We start from the raw sequence: 22,284 nt of genomic DNA, 5'->3' as shown, positions 1-22,284 counted from the left end.
AGAGAAATTATCTTCCAGGCCCTTGTTCTTTTCTTACCTTAGAAAAATGGGATGAGCACTTTGTATCTAAGAGATGACTATCAAACTTTTTTTCAGCTTTCTTCCCCATAGAATTTTCTGTTTATTTTAGGCGGGAATGTTCGTTACCAATCTGCGGTCTACCTTTTTTGCCTAACTGTGGCTGATAGAGTATTCTTAAAATGGTCGACTCCAACAATAACAGCTTTTGGGTTAAGTCTGTCCCTGTGTACTCTCATCTGAACAATTACTTGATCAACGACCATCCAAAAGAATTACTTTTGGTGGGCTTACATCTTCTCAGTTCCTTCATTATTATTTTCAGCAAGAAAAAGTCACACTTCATGCCCACCAAACAAAGTGTTATCAGAGCATTTTCTCAATGCTACTGATGGTCATCGTATAACTACATTGTTTGCTTGTGATCTTTAGCAGGGATTCCAGGATGCTGACAACAGATAAAACACTGAAGGAAAAAGTATCACTGGCCTAGGCTTTGCTACTAATCTTCTTGAATCACCCTTTTACTTCCCAGATTGCTAATTTTTAAACTTCTTCTCTTTACTTTATTTCAGATTATTTGATGATTTATTTAATTTCTACCTCGTGAATATTCTATTTTTCTTCTTGTCCCTGATGTTTGTTTCGGGCTAGGAAGTACTCTCCCTCCCCTTATAATTTTGTTTTCAGTGATCGTCTTGATCTTCTTATTCTCACCTGGTCTGCTGACCTCACTTCAGTTTTTCTTCCACAACTTACATCCACATCTTTTCCATCTCTTCCATTGATATATATGTCTCACATATCTGTTCCATATATTCCACGTGTGTGTGTGTGTGTGTGTGTGTGTGTGTGTGTGTGTGTGTGTGTGTGTGTGTGTGTGTGTGTGTGTGCGCGCGCGCGCGCGCATGTGCATGTAATAAATAATAAAAAAATAAAACTTGAACTTGCATCTCACATTCATTTCATTGTACTCAATAACACCTGTCAATGTTTATTCATAGGTTCATAGATTAGTACTAAGCTAACTGCCCTTGCGAGCCATTTTAAGCCTAGCCAATTATCCCTTGTGAGACTCAAACCCTGCACCTTGTATTTATAAGGCAAACACCTTAACCATTAGGCCGCCCTAAGCACTAAAAACCATAACAACATACTTTAAAATTTTGAGCAAATGGTCAGAAATATTCATACTTTCTTATTTTCCTGAACAGATCTTCAGATACTAGAACCTAGAAAGTTACTCTATTTATTTAATAATATGTGTAGCTTTAAACCAGTGTCACGTTTTGAAGAAATCATTAAATTTAAAATGTGCAAGGCTAAATATGAAAACAAGAAAACAGCACTATGCCAATTCATGGCAGTTGTAATATGTCTACACAGCCTACAAAAACATAATTGTCCAATTAAAATGAAATAGTAAAAGATAAACTGAAGCACTAATCACAACTACATAACTGGAAACAGGATTCCTACTAATAGAGACCTGATTTTAACTATCTAAACTAACTAAATTTAGCTAAAAGCATACATAAACAATTAAGCTAAAAAATCCTAATGTGACCCTCACTAAACTAATAAAATATATGAAAAATTAACTGAAAAAAAATTAAAACATACCACGCAATTATCAAATAGCATAATAGTTATGAGCCACATTTTTATCATTTTTCCCGCAGTGTCATTTACTTGTTTATGTAGCTTTGTAGTACAGTGAAGGTTAAGAAATGAGTTGTTAGTTTTATAGCTTAGTTACATTATGCACTTAGTTTATTGTTTTATTTTCATTTAGACTATAATCCCAGCCTCATTAATGCAAGCATTACAGTGCTTTACCCATTATACTGGCAATACTGTTATTGGCATACATGTGGAAATGTGCCCTGGGGTTCATTAATGCCTGCACCAAGTGTACACTATTCTGAGTGTTCAGACAACACAAGCATAACTCACACCTTCTTCCTCCTAATTTTAGTTTTCTTATTGATTTGCTTTTAGCCTTAAATATCAAGGGGGATTCATAAAGTGTAGACTACATACGCACCGTATAATCTTTCTGAGTGACTAGAAAGCACAAAAATGTGGAGGGATGTTCTTCAATACAGATTGTGTACACTTAGTGCGCACTTAGTGTAAGTCTTATTTAATCTGGCTAATGATGTCTGCCATTCTTAGACTTCACCAGAGTTTTCATGCTGGGATTGGCCACTTTTGGATTGTGGCATGAATAGGTGTTGTGATTTATGAAAATGTAATGTTTCCGAATTGTATTATTCGACATGCCATAGCGTGCCTTTTATGGAAAGGAGATTCCTCACATAGATTATAGAGTAGACCAATGTATTCTACCTCTTGACCACGGCCATTCAGAAGGAGTCCAGTTTTGAGAATTTGGGGTAAGACAGGTCAATGACTGCCAGGCATTCTTTGAAAACTGAAGTCAGTGATGACAGTGGATCCAAACCATAATTTCAGAGATAGAATTATCACTAAAAGCCTTAGTTGTGACCTTTGTTCAAGTTAACAGGCCATTTGCTTTTGGCTGTAACCAACGATTGTTAGCCTTGGTACAATAACATAAAATACACTGTTCAGACTGGACTACAAGCTTTTCAAAACTCAAAAATATAACTACAGAGTGATTTATTAACCTAGATCCAAGATGGCCATGGCAGGCACGCATAGTCAGCTGATAACCCAGAAAAGACATGGTGACATTGAGCTGGACAGGTACATAAACTGAACTGAGGTAGACATTAAAGATCCAGAAATGCACACTGTGGCAATTATCAACTTCCCCTCATGGGAATAAGACATCCTGTGTAGTGAAACTTCAAACACCCCCAGATTTAGTGCATTAAAGGAAGTGATCAACCAAGGATGTCTGGAAAGGATGCAAGAGTTATTACAAGATTGACAAGATGACTGATTTTTTAGGGATGAAATTAACCAGCAATGGAAGCAGGAGTGATACTTAAAGGTAAACAAGTGCTCATTCCTGAGTCAGTGATTGAAGATATTTAGAAGCAAGTCCATAAGCCATGAAAGTGTTGTAAAGGTATGATGCTTTGGGAGAGGAAATGCTTATGGGACAAAAATTAATGATGACATTGAATGAATGTTCAGATCCTGTAGTGTGTGCACAGAATATCAACACCACAAATTAAAGATCCTTTGGACTCACATAAATTACCGTCCATCAAAACCATGACAACATATTGCCTCTGATCTTCTGAAATAAGTGGTCACCAATATTTGCTAATTGTTGACAAACAGCCTTAATATTCATTTATTGATGAAATGTCTGTGCCTGTATCAAGCCAAGCAGTTCCAGGGACAATGCAGTTTTATGTATTGTAGTTTGAAACACCTGATGTAACAATGACTGGCAGTGGACTCCAATACTCGGCACAAGCATTTAAGAAATCCACTATAAAACAGGGAATCAAACATATGATAACTCAAAAAATAACAGATTTATCAACAGACATGCATGGGACATGAAGTCAAGTCATCAAGAAAACCTTGAAATATGGAGGTAAAGTGAAAAAAATACGTTATTAAATGTCAAACCAACTCCCACTGTGAGCAAAATACCATCATCAGCAGAGTTTTTGTTTGGAAGCCTTGTTAGTACTTTTTTGCTATGTCATGTTTGTTCAGGCGGAGGGAAACATTAACTTCACTTATTTTCTGTGTCTGAAGCCATAAAAATGTATCATGACCACAGTGACTGCAGAGACCATATGACCACAGTGACTGCAAAGACCACAGTGACTGCAGAGACCATTCACTAACCAGAGAGTATGTGAAAGTCTTGGACTATGGTAAGAAAACTTGGCACGCAGGATCTGCTGTGCAAATATGTGAAGAAACAAAAAGTTTTATGACAAGAAATTTTAACTGGTAACTAATATGGCATGATAGAAGCTGGCTTTGTGAAAGAAAATAACTCCTATCGAGATGGACACTACAGAAAGACAAATGCGCTGCATTGCGAACACCAGACAAATTTAAAAAGCTCAGGAGTTCAAAACCTGCTTGCATCTAGTCAGACAAGGTCAGAAATTAACCATCTTATTACCAAGACTAGGTATAGTTTATGACAGGAGCATATTCTCCCTCCATTTTAAGTTGTTCACTGCAGTGATTGCTTTTAAATCTTTTGTATTTATATTGCTCACAAAAATTAAACTGGGTAGTTATCAAATAATAGTTAACTTATATATCTGGTAAAGTGGATTCATCAAAATAGTGCAGTTCTATGTTCCACTTACACTACTAGTTAGCATAGAGGATGTTGTGATATGCTGTAAAAATCAGCTGTAACGAATACGTTTACTGACCTTTCTTATGTATTCCACTGTTACAAGAAATAATAAATGGCTGGACATGCACTGATTGTCTCAGTTATTACACTGCTTGGTGCCTAACTAAAAGGCTTGGTGGGGTCATATGACAGTCCCAAAAGCAAAAACACGCAAGTGAGGCCAAGTGCACGGACTAAACCAATATTCAAGAGATTTCCAAAAAAGTCCAGCACAAATGAAGTGGGTATCCACTTTATTTGTGCTGGAATTTTTTGGAATCCTCTTGTCATATGACAGTCACCATATGCCACCATATTGGATCACTGTCATTCTAAAGGTGTTCATTGTATGTCTGCTGCCTTCATATTGCCAGTGTACCTATGTTTTCAGTTATATTCTGAAATCTAGGCATCCAAAGTCTGGAATTTCTTTCAGGGCTATCTGTTATATACCAAATTGTTTGCTATGGCATAGTGTTGTGGTGAGTAGTACTGCTGCCTAATAACAGGAGTTTCTTCAGTCTGATGTTCAGATGGTGTGCTCTATTACTAGAGCCTGCGTGTCACTGTCCACACATCATTCATGTGAGTTTTTGCCAAGTACTCTAATTTCTTCCCATCTTCCACCTCACAAAGGCATGCAGTAGATGAACTGGCATTCTCCAAATTGTGTGTAGGCGTGTGTGTATGGTCTGTGTGAGTGAGTGGGTGCCTGACTGTCTGTCTACATTGGTTCTGCTATGGAACTCCAAATGTCAGGATGCCAAAGCACAAATGCACTGAAAACTAAAGCCTGAAACTCAAAAGGGCAAAAAATTTTAATCTTTTTTTTCTTTTTTTTTTTTTTTTTGCAGGAGGTTAAACTATTCTGCATCCCCTAATGCAGGGGAAAGTCTCCCACCTCCAAACTTATATATACCAAAGTCACAGCTGCACCAAGCTGGTGAAGAGAAAAATCTCCCAAAAGAAAGGAATCAGTGCTGGTGCATACTAAGACATCCCAACGCCAGCCAGTTATTGCAGAAAACAGCTGTCATCCTTAGGTTTCTCACTGCATTGTGCTTTGGGAAACTGGCATTTCACCTCACCTATCTGTAGATGTAGTGTGTGGTTGTGTGTGTATGTGTGTGTATTAGTGTATGCATTTGTGATAGACCTGTGCCTTGTTGAGAATGGGTTTACTGCCTTTTACCCATTGGCTCACAGGATAGACTCCAACATCCCAGCAACTCTGTGAAAAGATAGTGGTTTATCATGCAATGACTGAATGAATAAATGTTTGCTGTAATCTGTTGGCCACTCTAGGTATATATAGAAAACTGTTTATATTATCTATAGCTGTGGAAAAATACCTCTGGATGGAAGGTGCTGACAGATATTCATTATATAATGTTACACATGATGCTCACAAACTAATACAATGCACCTTGGGAGGGTGTTACATATTGCCTTTAAGGACTTTCAGTTTCCTATTTTACTGCATGGTTTCACAATACATAGAAATGTTTCCTTATACAAGTAATATGCAGGAAAGCCTTGTGGTATAATAAATCTATTTGAAACAAGATTTAATACATATAGTTCATTTGTACAGTGGAAACTGATGAGAAATTAATGCAAGTCTCAAACTAAACCTAGAGTAGCTCATACCAGTCAAGCCTGGAGTAAATTTGCATTTACCCATTCAGTCATCTAGTCTGGGTTTAAAGGAAGATAGTAAGTCAAAGTGCTTAATATGCAGGGGAAGTTTATTCCAGATATTTGGGAGGTGCTGGGCTATAAACCTATCATCTGATCATGCTTTATTTATCTGTTAGCGAAGATTTAGTTCCCTGGTTCTAGTAACAGTGGAGATATTGGATTTGCAAAGAAACATGAGGTCGGCAACAAGATGGAGATCTTCTCAAAAGTATATGACACTGTATAAAGTGATAGAACGTCCAGCCTGTCTTGGTAGCTCAGGAATGTTAAGCCCATGTTCTTTTGGTTAGGAACCTTTGGGCTCTTTCTAATTTCTTTGATATGTGAGATACAGCCCAAATGGGGTGTTGAACTTGATAACTGTCCATATCAAAGTTGAGTATAAGCATTGCTTACCTCATTAGACTTTGACAGTATTCCTTCAGAAATTGCCTGGGCTAAATAAAAGGATTTCCTGATAAGTTTTGTTACATGATTGTCAAAAGAGAGAGAGAGATATCAACATGTACCTAGTTCCATAACTATATTTTAATTTTGTAGGGGTGTGTTATCTAGACAGTATGATGAGAGGAGGGGTTGTCTACCAAAAGTGATGATACTACACTTTTTAGCATTTAGTGTGAACCCATTTTAGGTACACCAACAGGTTATGAGGGTAAGTTCATTCAGGGAGGGGTGCATAGGGTGTCTTAATAATACCCCCAGTTTGCAACTGTCTGAAGAGTTTTTAGCTAGAGTTCTTGACTGTATACTTGGAGACCTGAGAAGAAAATAACAAAAAGGAGACGTCCTAGAACCAGTCCTGAGGGACACCACTGTTCACTTTCATACTTTCTGTTGAAGTACCTGCAACTTACACTGTATGGCTTCTGTCTTTCAGCCAGTTTATTATCCCTCTTACCACATATGGGTCAAATCTTAACGCACTTCGATTTTATACCCCGGGAACTACTGTCCCATCAGTCTGACAAGCCTGATCTGCAAGGCCATGGAACGTATTACCATGGAACTTATAAACAAACACATTGGCAGACTTCAAACACTGGACCCCATGCAGTTTGGGTTCGTGAAGGGCCGATCATGTCTCCTGAACCTGATTGACTTCTTCAAATCAGTCTCCAGAGCCGTAGACAAGGGTAAGGTGGTCCACACAGCCTACTTGGACCTCGCCAAGGCCTTTGACACCATCCCCCACTCTGTAATCATAGATAAACTTACTAAGCTGGGCATTAATCCTTATGTCACTCGATGGGTTACCTACTGGCTTACTGACAGAACCCACACTGTAAAAGTAGCTGACTCCAAATCCAGCTCCAGATAAGTGACAAGTGGAGTACCTCAGGGTTCAGACCTGGGACTGCTCTTGTTTGGCATATACTTCTCTGAAATACAGGCCAACACTAAGGGACTCTGGCTAACAAAGTTCACAGATGACTGCAAACTGGGAGCCATTATTGAATCCCCAAATGATGTAGATATTCTACAAAAGGGCCTTACAGAAACAGATGCTTGGTGCCAGAACCATGGGCCCAAGCTCAATGCCAAGAACTGTATAGTTATCCCCTTTGGGAAAAAACATGTACCCATGAATTACCACATAGGTGGCAGTACACTAAACACCGAAAGTGTGATAAGAGACTTAGGGACACAGGTGGACAGTGGTCTCACCTTCGATAACCACATCGCCACAACAGTCAGGGAATCCTTCTATGTGGCATACCTCATCACTATGGGCTTTTCATCCAGACAAAAGGAGGTCATTGTCACACTGTACTCTTCCCTCATTAGACCCATTACAGAATACAATGCCCTGTTTGGTATGTACCTCTCAAGACATCTGCAACAACTGGAAAGGCCGCAGAAATACCTCACTAAAAGAATCACAGGCCTAAAGCAGATGCCCTATGCTGACCGTCTAAAAAAAACTCCACCTATACTCTGTCGTATATTGTCTACTCAGAGGCGATCTCTGCTTAACATACAAGGCCATGTCAAACCCAGAGCTGTTGGACATACTACACTTAAAAAAATCCCAATCCCTCAGAGACACATGCTCTAGGGATCTAAACCTTGTCATCACAATTTATAAAAACATGCTGGAGGGATAGGTTCCTGACCCAGAGACTCCCCAGACTCTGGAATAGACTGCCCATATACGTCAAGCAGAGCACCTCTTTGGCCTTCTTCAAAAGGAACCTTGATGATTGGATGGGAGATAGGAAATTCACCCCGGGGATCATGTCAGTCACCCTGCTAGACAGGGGTCCAGGGAAGTAAATACTGTGGGAAGAAATAACCAGGGAATTGTTATGGCTAGGCTTGTATAGGCCCTAAAGCCGATAGCCTAGTACCAACCTATGAACCTATATGATTCCAGCATGGGAACTGGTGTTAAGGGCCTTAGTCAGAACAAGATACACTGCATGAACTACATGGCCACCATCTACAGCCTCCATAAGCCTTTCAAAGAAATTTACCAGATTAAATAGACAGGCTTTACCTTTCACAAAACCAAACTGTTGGTGGTCAAGTCTGCCAACAATCTTGATGCCACAGTTTATGAGGAGAGTTATAGTACATTCTGTGGCTTTGCAAATAATGCTTGCAAAGCTCATAGGCCTGTAATCATCCAGGTCAGTTGTAAGGCAAATCTTATGGAGGGTCATCACCACTGCTATGTGCTGGTCATCAGGGACAGAACTAGTAGCTAAACTTAAGTTAAATAGTTTGAGGAGAGTGTCAACAAGAACAGGTTTAACACTATTATTTAAGCAGCAGCAGGTATATTGTCAAGTCCCATGGAGGAAGTATTTTTGGTCTTGTTTAGCAATTTCACTAAATAATCTTTAGAGATGATTGGAGGAGTAAAGGATTCAGATATTTTGGGGCTTTGGAGAGAAGTCTCAGGGGTAAAGTTGGCACTAAATTTGTTCACAAGCATCATATTTGGCAATGTTGGTTGGGATGGAATATATAGCTCCATTATGAGTAGGTTTTCAGCAAGGTAGGCTATTGATTTGCTGCTTCTGCAGGAGGAAAACTAGTGTTGTGCTTAGTCTTCTTCTTGTCATGTTCTCAGGATGCTTCTTCAGTCCTAGTTAATTCTGCTGGATCAAAGAGTTGCCCTGAGTTCTTGTAATCAGTCCAAATACTCAGTTGTTTTATAAGGGTTCCTTTATTTGGAAGATGAACTCTGCTTAGAAGACTAACTGTGCTAAAGAAGGATTTATAATTATCTTTGGCTTCTGAGGCCAGCCTAAGTTCATGGGTTCTTTTAGTGGCTCTGATAGTTTTCTTCAGTTTTATTTGGTAATACTTTTGATATTATTCTTAGGAATATGGGTTTTGAATTTACAAAATAATTCAGTGAGTTTCTTTCTTTTCTGCATTGTTTATTTATGGTGGTGTACCACCATGGTGGTTTATATCTCAGTTTTCCATAATACTTGGTTCTGTTAGGGACTACTAACATTTTTTTTAAATGGGTAAAGAGTTGTTTAGTGAATCTTTCTATTGTATTAAGGCTGCAGTCATAAATGAATTTTGATATTTTGTCATAGAGTAGGCTGAGGTTCTCGGTTCTCATGTTTGCAGCCTTTAAATTCAGTGTAGTTTGCTGTAGAAGCTTTTGAGAGTTGAAAGGAGAAGGTCACACATTTATGTTCAGACTTCATGGTAGATACCAGAGGAGAAGTCCAAAAGGCAACCGTGTTTGTAAGAATCAGGTCAAGAATGCTGTGCCATCTAGTAGGTTTATTTATCAAATGCACAAGGGGAATTTTGTTTACTAAGTCCTGGAATTTTGGAGCATATCCTACATTGGAGGTATAGGTGTCCTAGTTTATTGAAGTGCAGTTAAAGTAATCCAAAATAAGTTAGTTTTTCTAATAGAGAGATCATTTAGAACATCGAGGAATCTTATATGGTCATCAAGGGACAAAGAAAGTGTTCTGTAACAAGCCATTAATTGTTAATTAGTAATATCTAAAGTGATCTGTAGCTCAATGAGTTCAGTTTGTGAGTCCTTAGAGATCTGCCTGGAGGTAATATGTTCACTGATAAATATAGAGGCTCCACCATCAGTACCACTGGGCCTCAAAGCATGAAATGGATAACACTCTGCTACAGGGTAAGTCCTCTCTTTACATTTAAATCAAGTTTTAGTAATTATAAATACATGAATGTTTTCTAAATGGAGGAGTGCCTCAAAATCAGGCAATTTATTATTTAGACATCCATCACATAATGGATACCACTGGAATGACACCAGTTATTTAACCAGTTATTGAAGCCAGTTATCATTTCTTTCTTTCTTGGCAACATTTGAGGTCAGGCAAGGATTACATTCAGGACTAGTCTCTGACCAGCATTTCTAACATCCATGGAAAGTTCTGACATGCCCCTCAGTGTTCTACATGCCTAGTCATTCACTCCAACATGCACCACTACTGTATCATAGCTGTATTTGTCAAGAATTTGGACCCTTGGAGCCCTTGTAATGTTAGTCATAGTGACACCTGAAAGACAACTAACTATAGCCCCCTCCTTGTTCAGCCTTGTGAGTGTTGAGTGAGTGAGCTTGACAACAAAGTCATCTATCACTAAAACAGTTTTATTGTTGTTAGGGTTCTGTTTGTTCTTGCTCAATGTGACTCTTTATGGGAGGTATGCATGTGATGGATGATGGGAGGTCTGCATGTGATTGATAATGGGAGATCTGCATGTGGTGGATGATGGGAGGTCTGCATGTGGCGGATGATGGGAGGTCTGCATGTGGTGGATGATGGGAGGTATGTTTGTGGCAGATAATGGAAGGTGTGCATGTGGTGGATGATGGGAGGTATGCATGTGGTAAATGATGTGAGATATGCTTCTTGTGGATGAGTGGTCTGATATTTGCTGAGAAAATCTCTCTATTTCTAGGAGGCTCTTGAAGTGATTGTTTTACAGCCTAGGCATAAGACACCTTGGTGTGATTAGAGAAGCATTGTGGCGGTGGTGTATGAAGTTCAGTGAGAAAGTTTATAGGTGAGGGGGAAGCCTCTAGTTATTTACACCTCTCAGAGATGTAATTATTAGTTTTGAGTACAAGTTCAGTGTTTGAGAGCGTAAGGCAATTTTTGTACTGCCTTAGAAGACCTAGAGCTGAAAGGCTGACAATGGAGGTGAAACTTAAAGGCTGACCATCAGCCTTGTCCAGTGCTTAGGAGTTTTTAAGAGTAAAAAAATGCAGTCAGAGGAGAAGAACTTCCCAATTTGATCCTCAAGTGCTCATTTGAATAAGCATATAAGAAAATATTGAGATGAGAGCTAACAAAGACAAGCTTATACTAAGGGCAAGTAACTCAAGAGTCCCCCAGTTCAAAAAAAAGCAACATGGATTGACTTGGTTGATACTCTTTCTGGCTCTAAGGAATACAGTGGAAGGACAAATGTATTAAATAGCTTAAGGGGAGAATCTTTGCAAAATGAGCCTTATGTGCAAACTAATGACAGCCAATAAACAAGGAGAGTGAGGGAATTATGTTGTCAAAATATCATAAGGGCCAGACAACAACAGATAGACTGAACACAACTACCACTGGGAGGGAGGGGTGGTAAAATCCTTAAGATATTTAGTTCTATGACTGACTGATCTTGAACTGCCTTAAGCAAACACAAGTTCTAAACTAGCCTGGCTGCCACTTACCACATAAGAAAGAAACAAGGGTTCAATATCAAGACTCAAACCACTCAAAATGAAAAAAGATGAACTGCAATTCATAGATTAGTACTAGGCTATCTGCCCTTGTGGGCCATTTTAAGCCTAGCAAATTACCCTATGTGAGAATCAAACCCTGCACCTTGTGTCTCGAAGGTAAACACCTTATCCATTATGCCATCCTCCCACATAGGTTCATAGATTAGTACTAAACTAACTGCCCTTGCGAGCCATTTTAAGCCTAGCCAATTATCCCTTGTGAGACTCAAACCCTGCATCTTGTGTTTGTAAGGCAAACACCTTAACCATTAGGCCACCTTCACATCCAACATAATTACTAATACAGATTTAGACATCTTAGCTAAATAGTTACAGACTATGAAAATCAACTTAAAAACAGATCAAGAAATGAAATATCTTCACTTATCTTTATTGCTGTATATATATCATGTATGTTCTTCCTTGAGAAAAATAATAGGACTGTCTTTTATGCTGACTACCATGAAGTGTGTGGCTTGTGAGGAATGCATAGCTTCTTACCAGCTACCCAATCTTACTGTAGATCCCTGTTTCATAAGTGATTCAGAGGAAAAAAAAAACATATCCTCAACCAGCAGTATGAACAGTAAGAAAAATGTGCCTTTCAGTTACTGCACCCAAATGAACTGGTATAACATACCATATGCTGGACAGTACATCAGAGTCACACTGCGGAGTGTGATAAGGAAAGGACATCAGTGGTACATCACAAATGTGGTTTCAGTGTGCTATAAAACTGTAAGAGCTCATTTCATACCACCTGACAGTCAGAAGATCTTGTGTTTAGTGACTCATGTTTCCTCAGAAAGTGGAGACTAAACTGAGTCAGCGGAATATGAGTAAACTGATTGTAGCATGATAAGTGAAAAAGGTTATGAACACTGGCTAGCAACGTTAACTTTGTCGCACATGCAATATATGGTAACTGAATTCTGTCAGAAAGCAATATATATTCATGCTCCATTTTTTTCAGGATGCACAATCAATCTTAGTGGCTGATGGTATCAACTACTTACAAATTCAGAAAGCCTCTGTTGTACCAGGAAATGGATATGCTGCCCGAATTCGTCTGAAACCTCATGACAAAAGCAACTACAAGGGCAGGTGGAGCTCCTGGAGCTCAGAAGTGAAATGGCAAACCGCAAAAGGTGCTTTTACTGCTTTTACTTTATTCTTAAGTATGTATCAGTTGCAGGCATTTCTAGGACAAAAGGGCAACTCCTCCCATGTATAGTGTTAATAAGTAGGAGAGGTGTATCTGCTGGCTATTCTCTTGTACAGCAAGGAGGGAAGGAAAGAAATTGCTGCAGTGCCTGTAATAACATGAAGCCAATTTGAGAGGGAATATGAAAGAAATAATGTTCTATATATTAATGATTCTGTAATCAATAATTAAATAATTATGTAATAGTGTTTGAAATTTGTCTAACTGTAATGAATGTACCTTTCTTCCTGAGATAACTGTGATACATAACATGTAAACTAAAGGCATTTTCAGGAGAAACATTTCTAATCTTTACTATATAAAGGTATATGTCTCTATGGAAACACACATGTACAGTATGAACATGAACATCAGAACCACTAGATCCAAAGATTTAAGTTTTGCTTCTGACATAAAAAAGATATTGATGAGGCAGATATGTGTCTCAGAGGACCCCTGTGCTCTGGAACAGGTTCCACGTCCATCCCTAATGCTATTTAAGCTTAACATTAACCTTGACCAGTGGATGGGAAAACAGAAATCTACCCTGGGTCTGGCTCCATCTATCAGATAGGCAGAGGCAGACAGTAATGTCCAAACTAACATACTCCACCCCTAACCTCTAGAAATGTCCTAACTAACATACTGCTCCTAATAACACCCATGATATATTGGGACACAACTGGGTTGGATTGCATGGCTAGGCTTGTAAAGGCTGTAGTGGCCATTAGCCTAGTTTATAACAATGAACCTATCAACCTTTGAATCTGTGAACACCAAGGGCCCAATTCCAAAAGACATGCTGTCTGTCTAAGTGACCACGTACATTGAGAGCAGGCTGAGAGTGGGTCTTTTGAAATCTGACCCCTGATGTAAGTTTTTTTATAGACGGGTCTTACACCAAAGTAAGCTACACTGAGAGCAATTATTTCATATTCAGGGCAGACTTACACTGAGTGCAACTTTTTTGGGATCCTTTTGGGTTTTAGAGAGGTTGGCAATCCTTGATTTTTATCAGGATGGTGGTATCTCTCCACATTTATTATGGCTGCTTTAGTTACTTAAAAAAGAAAGTGAATGACTAATTTAAGTAGGAAGTTATACATTCCATATTGGAAATCATCAGGTCCTGGGGTTTTACCTATTTTCAAATTAATATTGAGTTGAAGGTCAGCCTTTAAAAATAACTAGTGTAATAACTGATTGACTCAGAGAAAAAAAGCATTAGCTTAGAGTTTCTGAAGAAATTGTCGACCAGTTAATAAATGTTCTTTAGGAAAAGCCACCATCACTTTTGAATAATATCCCTTAAAAAGAGAAGTAATATTTGATTTTTAACAACTATAGAGTCATTTGGCATATTGTTGCATTAAATATATACTTAGTTTTTGGTTAATTGTCTTTGGTGATATAGTTTTATAATGCATATTTAATTTTGAAAAGACAATGTGATTTTATTATCTTTTTAAATGTATCTTTAAGTGAAGAAATCCTGTTTTTATGTAAGTAGCTTCAGCTGGGTTTTGTATTATGTGGACTAGTTTATCTTATAAATGTGGTATTTTTTATTCCTGTATTTTAAGATTTATGATCTCATACCATTGCACTTCTCATAATATAACATATAAAAATGATATCCCTTAATACTGCTGTTTGTAATGATTGTCCTTAACATATGTCTTCAAAGACAGCGAATTGTTGAATAAGCCGAGGTTTAAAATATTCTGCCTTTCCTATCAGTCTGCTTTCAAAGTTTTTAATGAGGTCGTATTTGGGCGGGACATGTAATTATGACTTAAGATAATGCTTGAAGTAATGTCAAAATGGTCAATATTTGTAAACTGCAATCGTGAAACATAGACTCTATCAGTCCTGCTGTGAGTAGAGCGGACATGAGAATAATGAGTGTGAAATAATGCTGATCTGACATGTATGCCTTCCACAGTATCTACCAAGAATTAGTTAGCAAATGTCATTAGCATTAAATGAGAAGTATGACTAGCTGTATACCAGGGCAGATTTCTTTTTTATCTAACTGTAGTACAGTCCATGCAATTTAACTCTATTCTAAGATAGATAAGGAAAAAAATGACCAATAATTGATGTTGCTGATGTGTTGTCCTAGTGATCTGAATTAATAGATACATGCTCATTTTAGGAAGATTATATCTACAGTGAATACCAATAACAAAAAGCTGAAGTTATACAGTGGGAGAAAATGCAGCCCTAATAAATCGAATAATATTGAACAAATGTAACAGGAAAAATATGTAACCATTACTACATAATTCAATAAAATGCTTAGTGTAGCAAATAGTTCAATGGACAGTGATTGAGTTGAAGTAAAATTAAGAAAATTTTACTTTTGCATTATTTTATGAAATCAGGTTTCAGTCATTAATGCAAGTAAAGCAAGGATGGTATATGCCTAAAATGTATTAAGCTTAGATTGGATATTCTTGGCTATCTGCTCATGACTTCATATTATATGGCTATTTGGATGGCAATATTTTAGTTAAACTGGAAATTATCCCCAGTTGCTTATTTTATGACAGTAACAAACTACTGAAAAATTACCCTCCCCCCCCCCCCCCGTCATTGATTTTGGCCTTATCACATATCTTTAAGCAACTATTGCTGTTCATTCTTGTCCATTCTACCTAGGATCTCAGTAGCTCTTGTTCAGAAGGAAAGGTTCATCACCTCTAGAACTGCTACACCACACAATGAACCACATACTGTACATCTTGCTTTATTTGTTAACTTCCTTAAAACTTGAAATTGTAAATTACTTGATTATTATTTGTTTGCTTAGGAAGTAAGGTACAGATGTGGCAGGATAAAACTAATGAGGTATATTTGACTGGTAGACAGAGTATTACTAAAATAGGTATAAATATGTATTTTCCCAATCAGCAGAGGAGAGTAGAGCTCCTAAAGGCTTCATATTGCGGCCAACTTTGTTTACAATAGTTACACATGCCATCAGTGAGTTACCTTTAACCTCCAAGGCTGTTATTTATGTGAATGTGTTTCCATTATGTCAGTGTATACCCATTGTTTATTTGTCTTTACCTCTTGGCCATTTTTTTTTGTGGCTGACAATGGTCATGTACCAGCTCATTTATTTATTTATTTGTTTGTTTGTTAACTGGGTAGGTGAACTGTTCTGCGGACCCATTTCAGCCATGACTTTAGGCACACAGACAAGACTATAACAAGAGTTTTACAATATAAAATCAAACACCTCAGTTATCAAACAGCAATAGTTCTGTAGTATGCAATCAACATAATAATAGGCAAACATGTAAAAAATAAGAAAAGCCAGTGTAAAGCAAAGTAAGAACATTGTGCAGATGTTAACAGTGAAATAATTATTGGCAGGATGGATGGAGTATAAGGTAGAACACCATGATGTATGAATCTAAAATGAGCAGAGACACTAAGAACTATTAGAAAAGCATTGACATTTAGATTTGTAAAGATAGCAGGAAGATGGATAACGTTTAAATGTAGTAAAAATGCTGGAGCAGTATCTAAGGCAATGATTCAGCAAGTGGAAGACAAGGTATAATTATCTCTGAGCTTCAAATACTTGACGATTAATGTTAGGAAAAAGAAAATGATGTGGAAGTAAGAACACTGGAAAAAAGTGGTCAGTGATAAAAAAAGGTAATGCCTGTTAAGCGAAATATTGGGTGGCAAGAAGTCATTATCCCAAAAAACATTTATAGGCAATATCATTCATGAAATGGCGACTGCGGTGGTGGTGCTGCGGTAGCATTGTCGCCTCACAGTAAGACGCTGTCTGGTTCGATTCTCAGCTAGAGCGTTTTCTGCATGGAGACATGAGTGAATGGGCGTACCTTCGTTGAAGGTTGTGTGTCAGGCCTGGCAAGCCGGTACATAAAAATCAACTGCCAGTCATTAGCAGACTGGAGTTCCGCTGTGGCGACACCTAACCGGGAAAAGCCGAAAGAAACAATCATTCATGAAATGCTCTTTTAGAGACTTTAAATTGAGTAAATTGTTTAATATTCTTTAAACCCAATCAATAAGCTAATACATACATGACTAAATAACTAGGTAACTAAATAAATATCATTATATTAAGTTCCAAAGATAGCATGTGAAATGTTTTAGTGGTGCTTCAAACTTGATTTTGTTCTGTGACAGTATAAGTCTATGCTTCAGATGTGTTCTAACTAATGAATACAATGGTAATACATTGGAGTTGTTCTCACATAATTAGCCAGCTGTTGTGCCAAACCAAAATGGAAATCCAACTGAAAAAACTATGGCTCTTGGACAACATGGCATGAAAGGGTAGAGTACAATATAACACTTTGGAAATATAAAGAAACAGAAACAGGATGGCAGACAACAATGTCATTTCACATAGAAGAAACAAAAGTGTTGGAAATGAAGACACTATAGCTAATTCAATTAAGAAGTGAAATTATACAGTATGTAGGTGCATATTGTATAGCACACAAAGGCAAGAAAAGTAATAGTAGTGAAGCTAAATAAAATGGATGGAGTTTTAAAAAGATAAGAACAATTGGGTCTACTAAATTAATACCCTCTCCTTAGTGCTGAAGTAGGAAGAAAAAAGATTTACCAAAACGAAACTAGTAAAATACCCCCATAAAGTGATTAATTATAGCCTTTCCACAGAAGTCTTTAAAACAGTCAACATAAAAGATGCCTAAGACATTGAACATCTAATGGGATTTACCCTATAATTCTAAGAAAAATAAAGGCTGATTTGCTAATGCTATTAACTAATATCCTTGTTTATTAAACCACATGTCGTCAGTAAGGTTCCTCAAAACTGAAAAAAAATGTGTTTCCATTTTACAAAACAGAGGCTTTAAGCTATCCAGCTCTCATTTTAACTGAAGTTATTGTAAAAATAATAGAATCACTGTTGTAAGAAAAAATATTTTTTAAATCTTTCTATGCTTGCATAACTTTTGTTTGTGACATAACCAAACAATATGAATTTTCCATTATGTAGTGTGTGATATAAAATATAGTGGAACACTTTGACTGGAGATAGGATATTATATCAGAAATTGACAATGTGCATGTCATTCTTGGGCTTTCAAAACAAAGAACTGGATGACTGAAGCAGTGTTCTTGAAAAAAAAAGATATTCAGAGATAGTAACAGAATTCAAGAATGCATGGGACAGACATAAAGCAATGTTTTCTTTCTGATGTAATTCTACCAATGAAGTATGGTCATTTTCCTGTATATTATATAGCTTTGTCCTCCTTTTAGACAGGTCTTCCTTACCCTAAGAAGTAAAATCTAGGATATCAGGTTTTAGGATGACCCTATGTTGGGGGGGGGGGTCTGGCTACTACAAGTAGGGCCCTCGTTCTGTTTCTCAGCCATTATTTCCTTTTTCATTCTCTACATACACCCACTGAGAGTCATCAGACAATGAGTTTGTGTGGATGATTGACGAAGGCATGTTGTTGTGCAGAAAGTGCAAGGTGTCTGCTGGCATCTTGTAACTTGATGGAATGTTATATACTGCTTCGTCTTTCCCTGGGTGAAGTATAACAGAAGGTGGTCCCTCCTCCCTCTCCCTGATGTAAACAAGCTGGCAGTAGTCTGCTTAATCCTACCTTTGGCAATCATTCCAGCTTCATGGTTCTCTAGTTGATATCATAGGGTTAGGCAAACTGTTCTATTGGGCTAACGCATAAAAAATTTCTTATAGGAGGTGAGAAAAAAAGAAATGAGCTGCGGGTTAAGTGTGATATACAGCATATCCAGCAAATAGGAAAAAGAGCTGTTTTACACCGTTTCTTTCTGCTCAGTATGTGTTTTAGCATACAACTTGCAGATGTGAGTTTTGCCCACTTGTACTTTAACAAGTTAACAAACTAGTAAATAAATGAGCAAACAAGGAGCATCTTGCTGAATGTAAAGCATTGCAAATATTGTTTTCTTTGCTTTGGAGCCTTCCTTGTGCATTTTAAGATTGTGTTTTAGCTTTAGACACCAGGGAATATGAAGTTAGTAGTGTAGCCTGACTACTTTGGGAGTTGCTATGTACCTGGTTACGCTGCTCAAAGCCATATATATGCCTTCATGCCACACTTGCAGCTCAAAAGTTGCAGCAAAAAAATAAAATAACAGTCAGTGGCCTTGTTCCTTAGAAGAATTCCAAAATGAGAAGGAGTGGGACTACAGCATAGAATATGTCAACTTCCTTGTTATGCACATTAACCTCTGTGCTATGGTAATGACCTGTATGATGCCACCAGCAAAGATGTAGATCCTGTTTATGTGACACAAAATGCATTGTACTGTACCTTATTGACCATTCAGTGCCAGTGTGCAGCTATATTTCATGTCAGCATTTCGCAGCCTGACAAATAATTTCAGGGTATCTGACAAGCCTGTCTAAAATACTGCTGCCTATCACTTTTTTCTGTATGGTGTTTCTTTTGTTTTCTCAGTTAAATAAAACAATTTGAGCTACGAACGATAAATACTTGATTAAAACAAATGTCAGTATCAGTATGTGCTTTTAAAAGATATTTCTGAAATTATTTGCATTTAAACTCACACTTATACTCTGTAGCTGGACGCAGGGTTGAAAGGTCAAGTATGTATAACATTAATTTCATCATTTTATAATCCTTTTTCCCCCAGGGGATGAGGCTGAACCGAAGAATCTGAGGTGTACATTTGATGGTATTGAGAAACTTATGTGCACCTGGGAAGTGAGAAAGGATGTTTCTAAGTCCATTCTCTACAATCTCAACTACACAGATGATGCAAAATCTGGCGAAAGGTAAAATGTTTACATGGTTCTGTTTGTAAATTTAATCTTTAATGGTCAGTTAAAGGCAAATTGTAAAATGTGAAACAAGTGATTTGAAATAGCTCTACTGGTTATAAGGTCTGTTTTAAGTTGATGATACATAATCAGATAAAACACAAATCATTGAAAATGGTATGTCAAAATTTTCAAAACTCATAGTCATGTATGTCATTCTGTATCTGTGCAGATGGGAGAGAACCCCTCAACAATCTTCGTACCACCACTACTCATATATTCTTATTCTGAGGTTGTTTAGCTGTGGGGGTAAAAAGGGGAGTAGCTTAGTCTATAATGAAGCAATGTATCCCCCTTTTATCAAGGTTGCAAAACCTCACAGTCAGAAAAAAATAATGAGCCAGCCAAGCTAAAGTCTTCAAAAATGCAGGTGTGAAATGCAGATGTACAAATCCAGGGAATCTTGTTTCAGTATTTCATTTCCATTGCAGTTCCACATCAACCACTATTTATTTTGGAAAGATCACCACATTTCATTACTTTTCCGAAGCATCTGAGTAAATACTCACATGTTTTAATAAGTCTTTGGATTATGGAAATGTTTAAGCCATAATGAATGATGGTGATACAAACTGTTTTATTACCTAATCAAATAAAAAAGGACAGGAAAGAGAAAAAAAGAGAATTTTTCTTAAAAACCTAGAGAAACTATTTAGATGAAAGCAAGCTTCTTTATGCTGCCTTAAAAATATGGGTAGTAATGTTAATCTAGGACTTCACAGCTCCATAGCAGTAATCTGCAAAGAGTGCCGCTACACTTATATGCAAATAATGACTGCAGGTTATTAACTCTGAATAAGGAAAAGTGAAGACATTTTGAAAAATATGCATACCAACCTATGGCAAAACAGCAAAGTACCTAAAATTAAGCATTAAGCACGTACAAAGTACTGCATGAAAGCTGTGGGCTTTGTTTTACTTTGTATGTATTTGGATATTGTGGACAACCGTGGCTATGCTCAGTCTCGCTTGCAAGACTTAAGACAAGTGGTGGCCTGCACAGCTTTTATTATTAATATTTTTAAAAAATGGGTTTAAAATGTTTTATATGGAGGTATCTTTATGTTGCCACCCTGTTTGATTTAAAGAATGGAAAGTGGCAGATAGGAAAGATTGAAAAAGGAGATTCCCAACAAACAGGAAGACACAGCAAGAACATATCAAGAGGGTTGTTCTGGAGGAGGTGGGAGAGGAGGGGCACTATGCTTCTTGTAGGGGATACACCCCCCCTAGTTTTTCAAGATTTTTTTATTTTACATAAGAGGGTTGTGTGGGTGAGAACTAGATAAGAGGGTGTAGGAGAAAGGATAAGAGAGGAAGGGGTGAGGAGGAGGAGTGGCACTAGCAAGTGCCCAGAGACCACACAGCCTCAAATGTTTCTACTGCCAGATGGTGCTGCAGTGAAGGACCCCCAATGTAGAGGGGGAAGGGGCCTGTGGTGGGGGAGTGGTCAGCACCAAAGGTGACAACATTTCTAAAACCTGCTGAAGAGAGGCCTCAGCTGGCTGAATCCATCTGTCCATGACCTGCTTCAGAATGACCTCAGCCAAGTCCCTAAGCCCCTGTTCAGTGAAGCTTGCCATGCTCCCATGTGGCAGGGTGCCTGCAGGACCATTGCCACTATCCCAGTCCTACAAGGATGTCCCTGGATGGGCAGAGTGTGAATGCTCCCTAACCTGGGAGTTACAATCCTGGGCTACTCCTAAGGAATTTGGATCTGTAAAAAATAAATGAACATAAATGGGAGAGAAATAAAACAAAGATGGGCAAACTAATTCATAATTAAAATAAAAACGAGAAAGGTGAGAGACTAATAGAAAATGCACACAATAAATTCACACCATGTTACACAGCATTCAGTTTCTTACTTTAAAACATTTTTATTCTTATAAATATTTATTGAAGTAAAATAGAATGTACGGGAAGTGCTATGCATACACGTGTCTACTGATTTGTGAAGTACTTATGCATCCATGGAAGTACCGATTTTGGAAATGCGTATGTATACGCAGGAAGAATGATGTGAGAAGTGCATATGTAACTTGGGATGAAATGCTATGGGTAGTGCTTATGTGTGCTTGGGAAGAAAGAGTGCAATGCTATCAAGTTTTGTGTGTGGGGGGGGTTACATTTTGGAGTCTACTATACTAACATAAATGATAACATGTGTGCCTGATATGCATTTGTTTGCAATATTGTGCTGAAAACACATTTTATAAATAAAAAGCCAAATCCCATCACAGAACATAGAAACAAACTTATAACAAGAAAACATTCACTTGAAAGCAGCAGGAACTACACAAGCAAGATAATTCTTATTTATTCACAAAGATTTAGCACTTTCATCCAAAGACTTTATCAGAATAAAAAATGAAGTAAAAACCACATTTAAATACACTAGTAAAAATCAGAAATTAAATACTTAACCAATCTTCTAACAGTTCCAA

General features: G+C 37.7%; 1 protein-coding gene across 2 annotated transcripts in view; it reads left to right on the top strand.

Moving 5' to 3' along the window:
• The window catches only part of LOC122797960 (interleukin-3 receptor class 2 subunit beta-like), an 836,628-nt gene that overhangs the window by 581,618 nt on the left and 232,726 nt on the right, over positions 1-22,284 (top strand). For both annotated transcript variants that reach the window (XM_044066494.1, XM_044066503.1), the window contains 2 exons: positions 12,745-12,919; positions 19,651-19,792. In XM_044066494.1, the coding sequence (XP_043922429.1) occupies positions 12,745-12,919; positions 19,651-19,792 (317 nt within the window). The remainder of the gene's footprint in view (positions 1-12,744; positions 12,920-19,650; positions 19,793-22,284) is intronic.

The sequence above is a fragment of the Protopterus annectens genome, chromosome 1.part0, assembly GCF_019279795.1.
Source record: "Protopterus annectens isolate FY-2018-M chromosome 1.part0, PAN1.0, whole genome shotgun sequence".
Lineage (NCBI taxonomy): Eukaryota > Metazoa > Chordata > Ceratodontiformes > Protopteridae > Protopterus > Protopterus annectens.
This window is presented reverse-complemented; position numbering and strand designations above follow the sequence as displayed.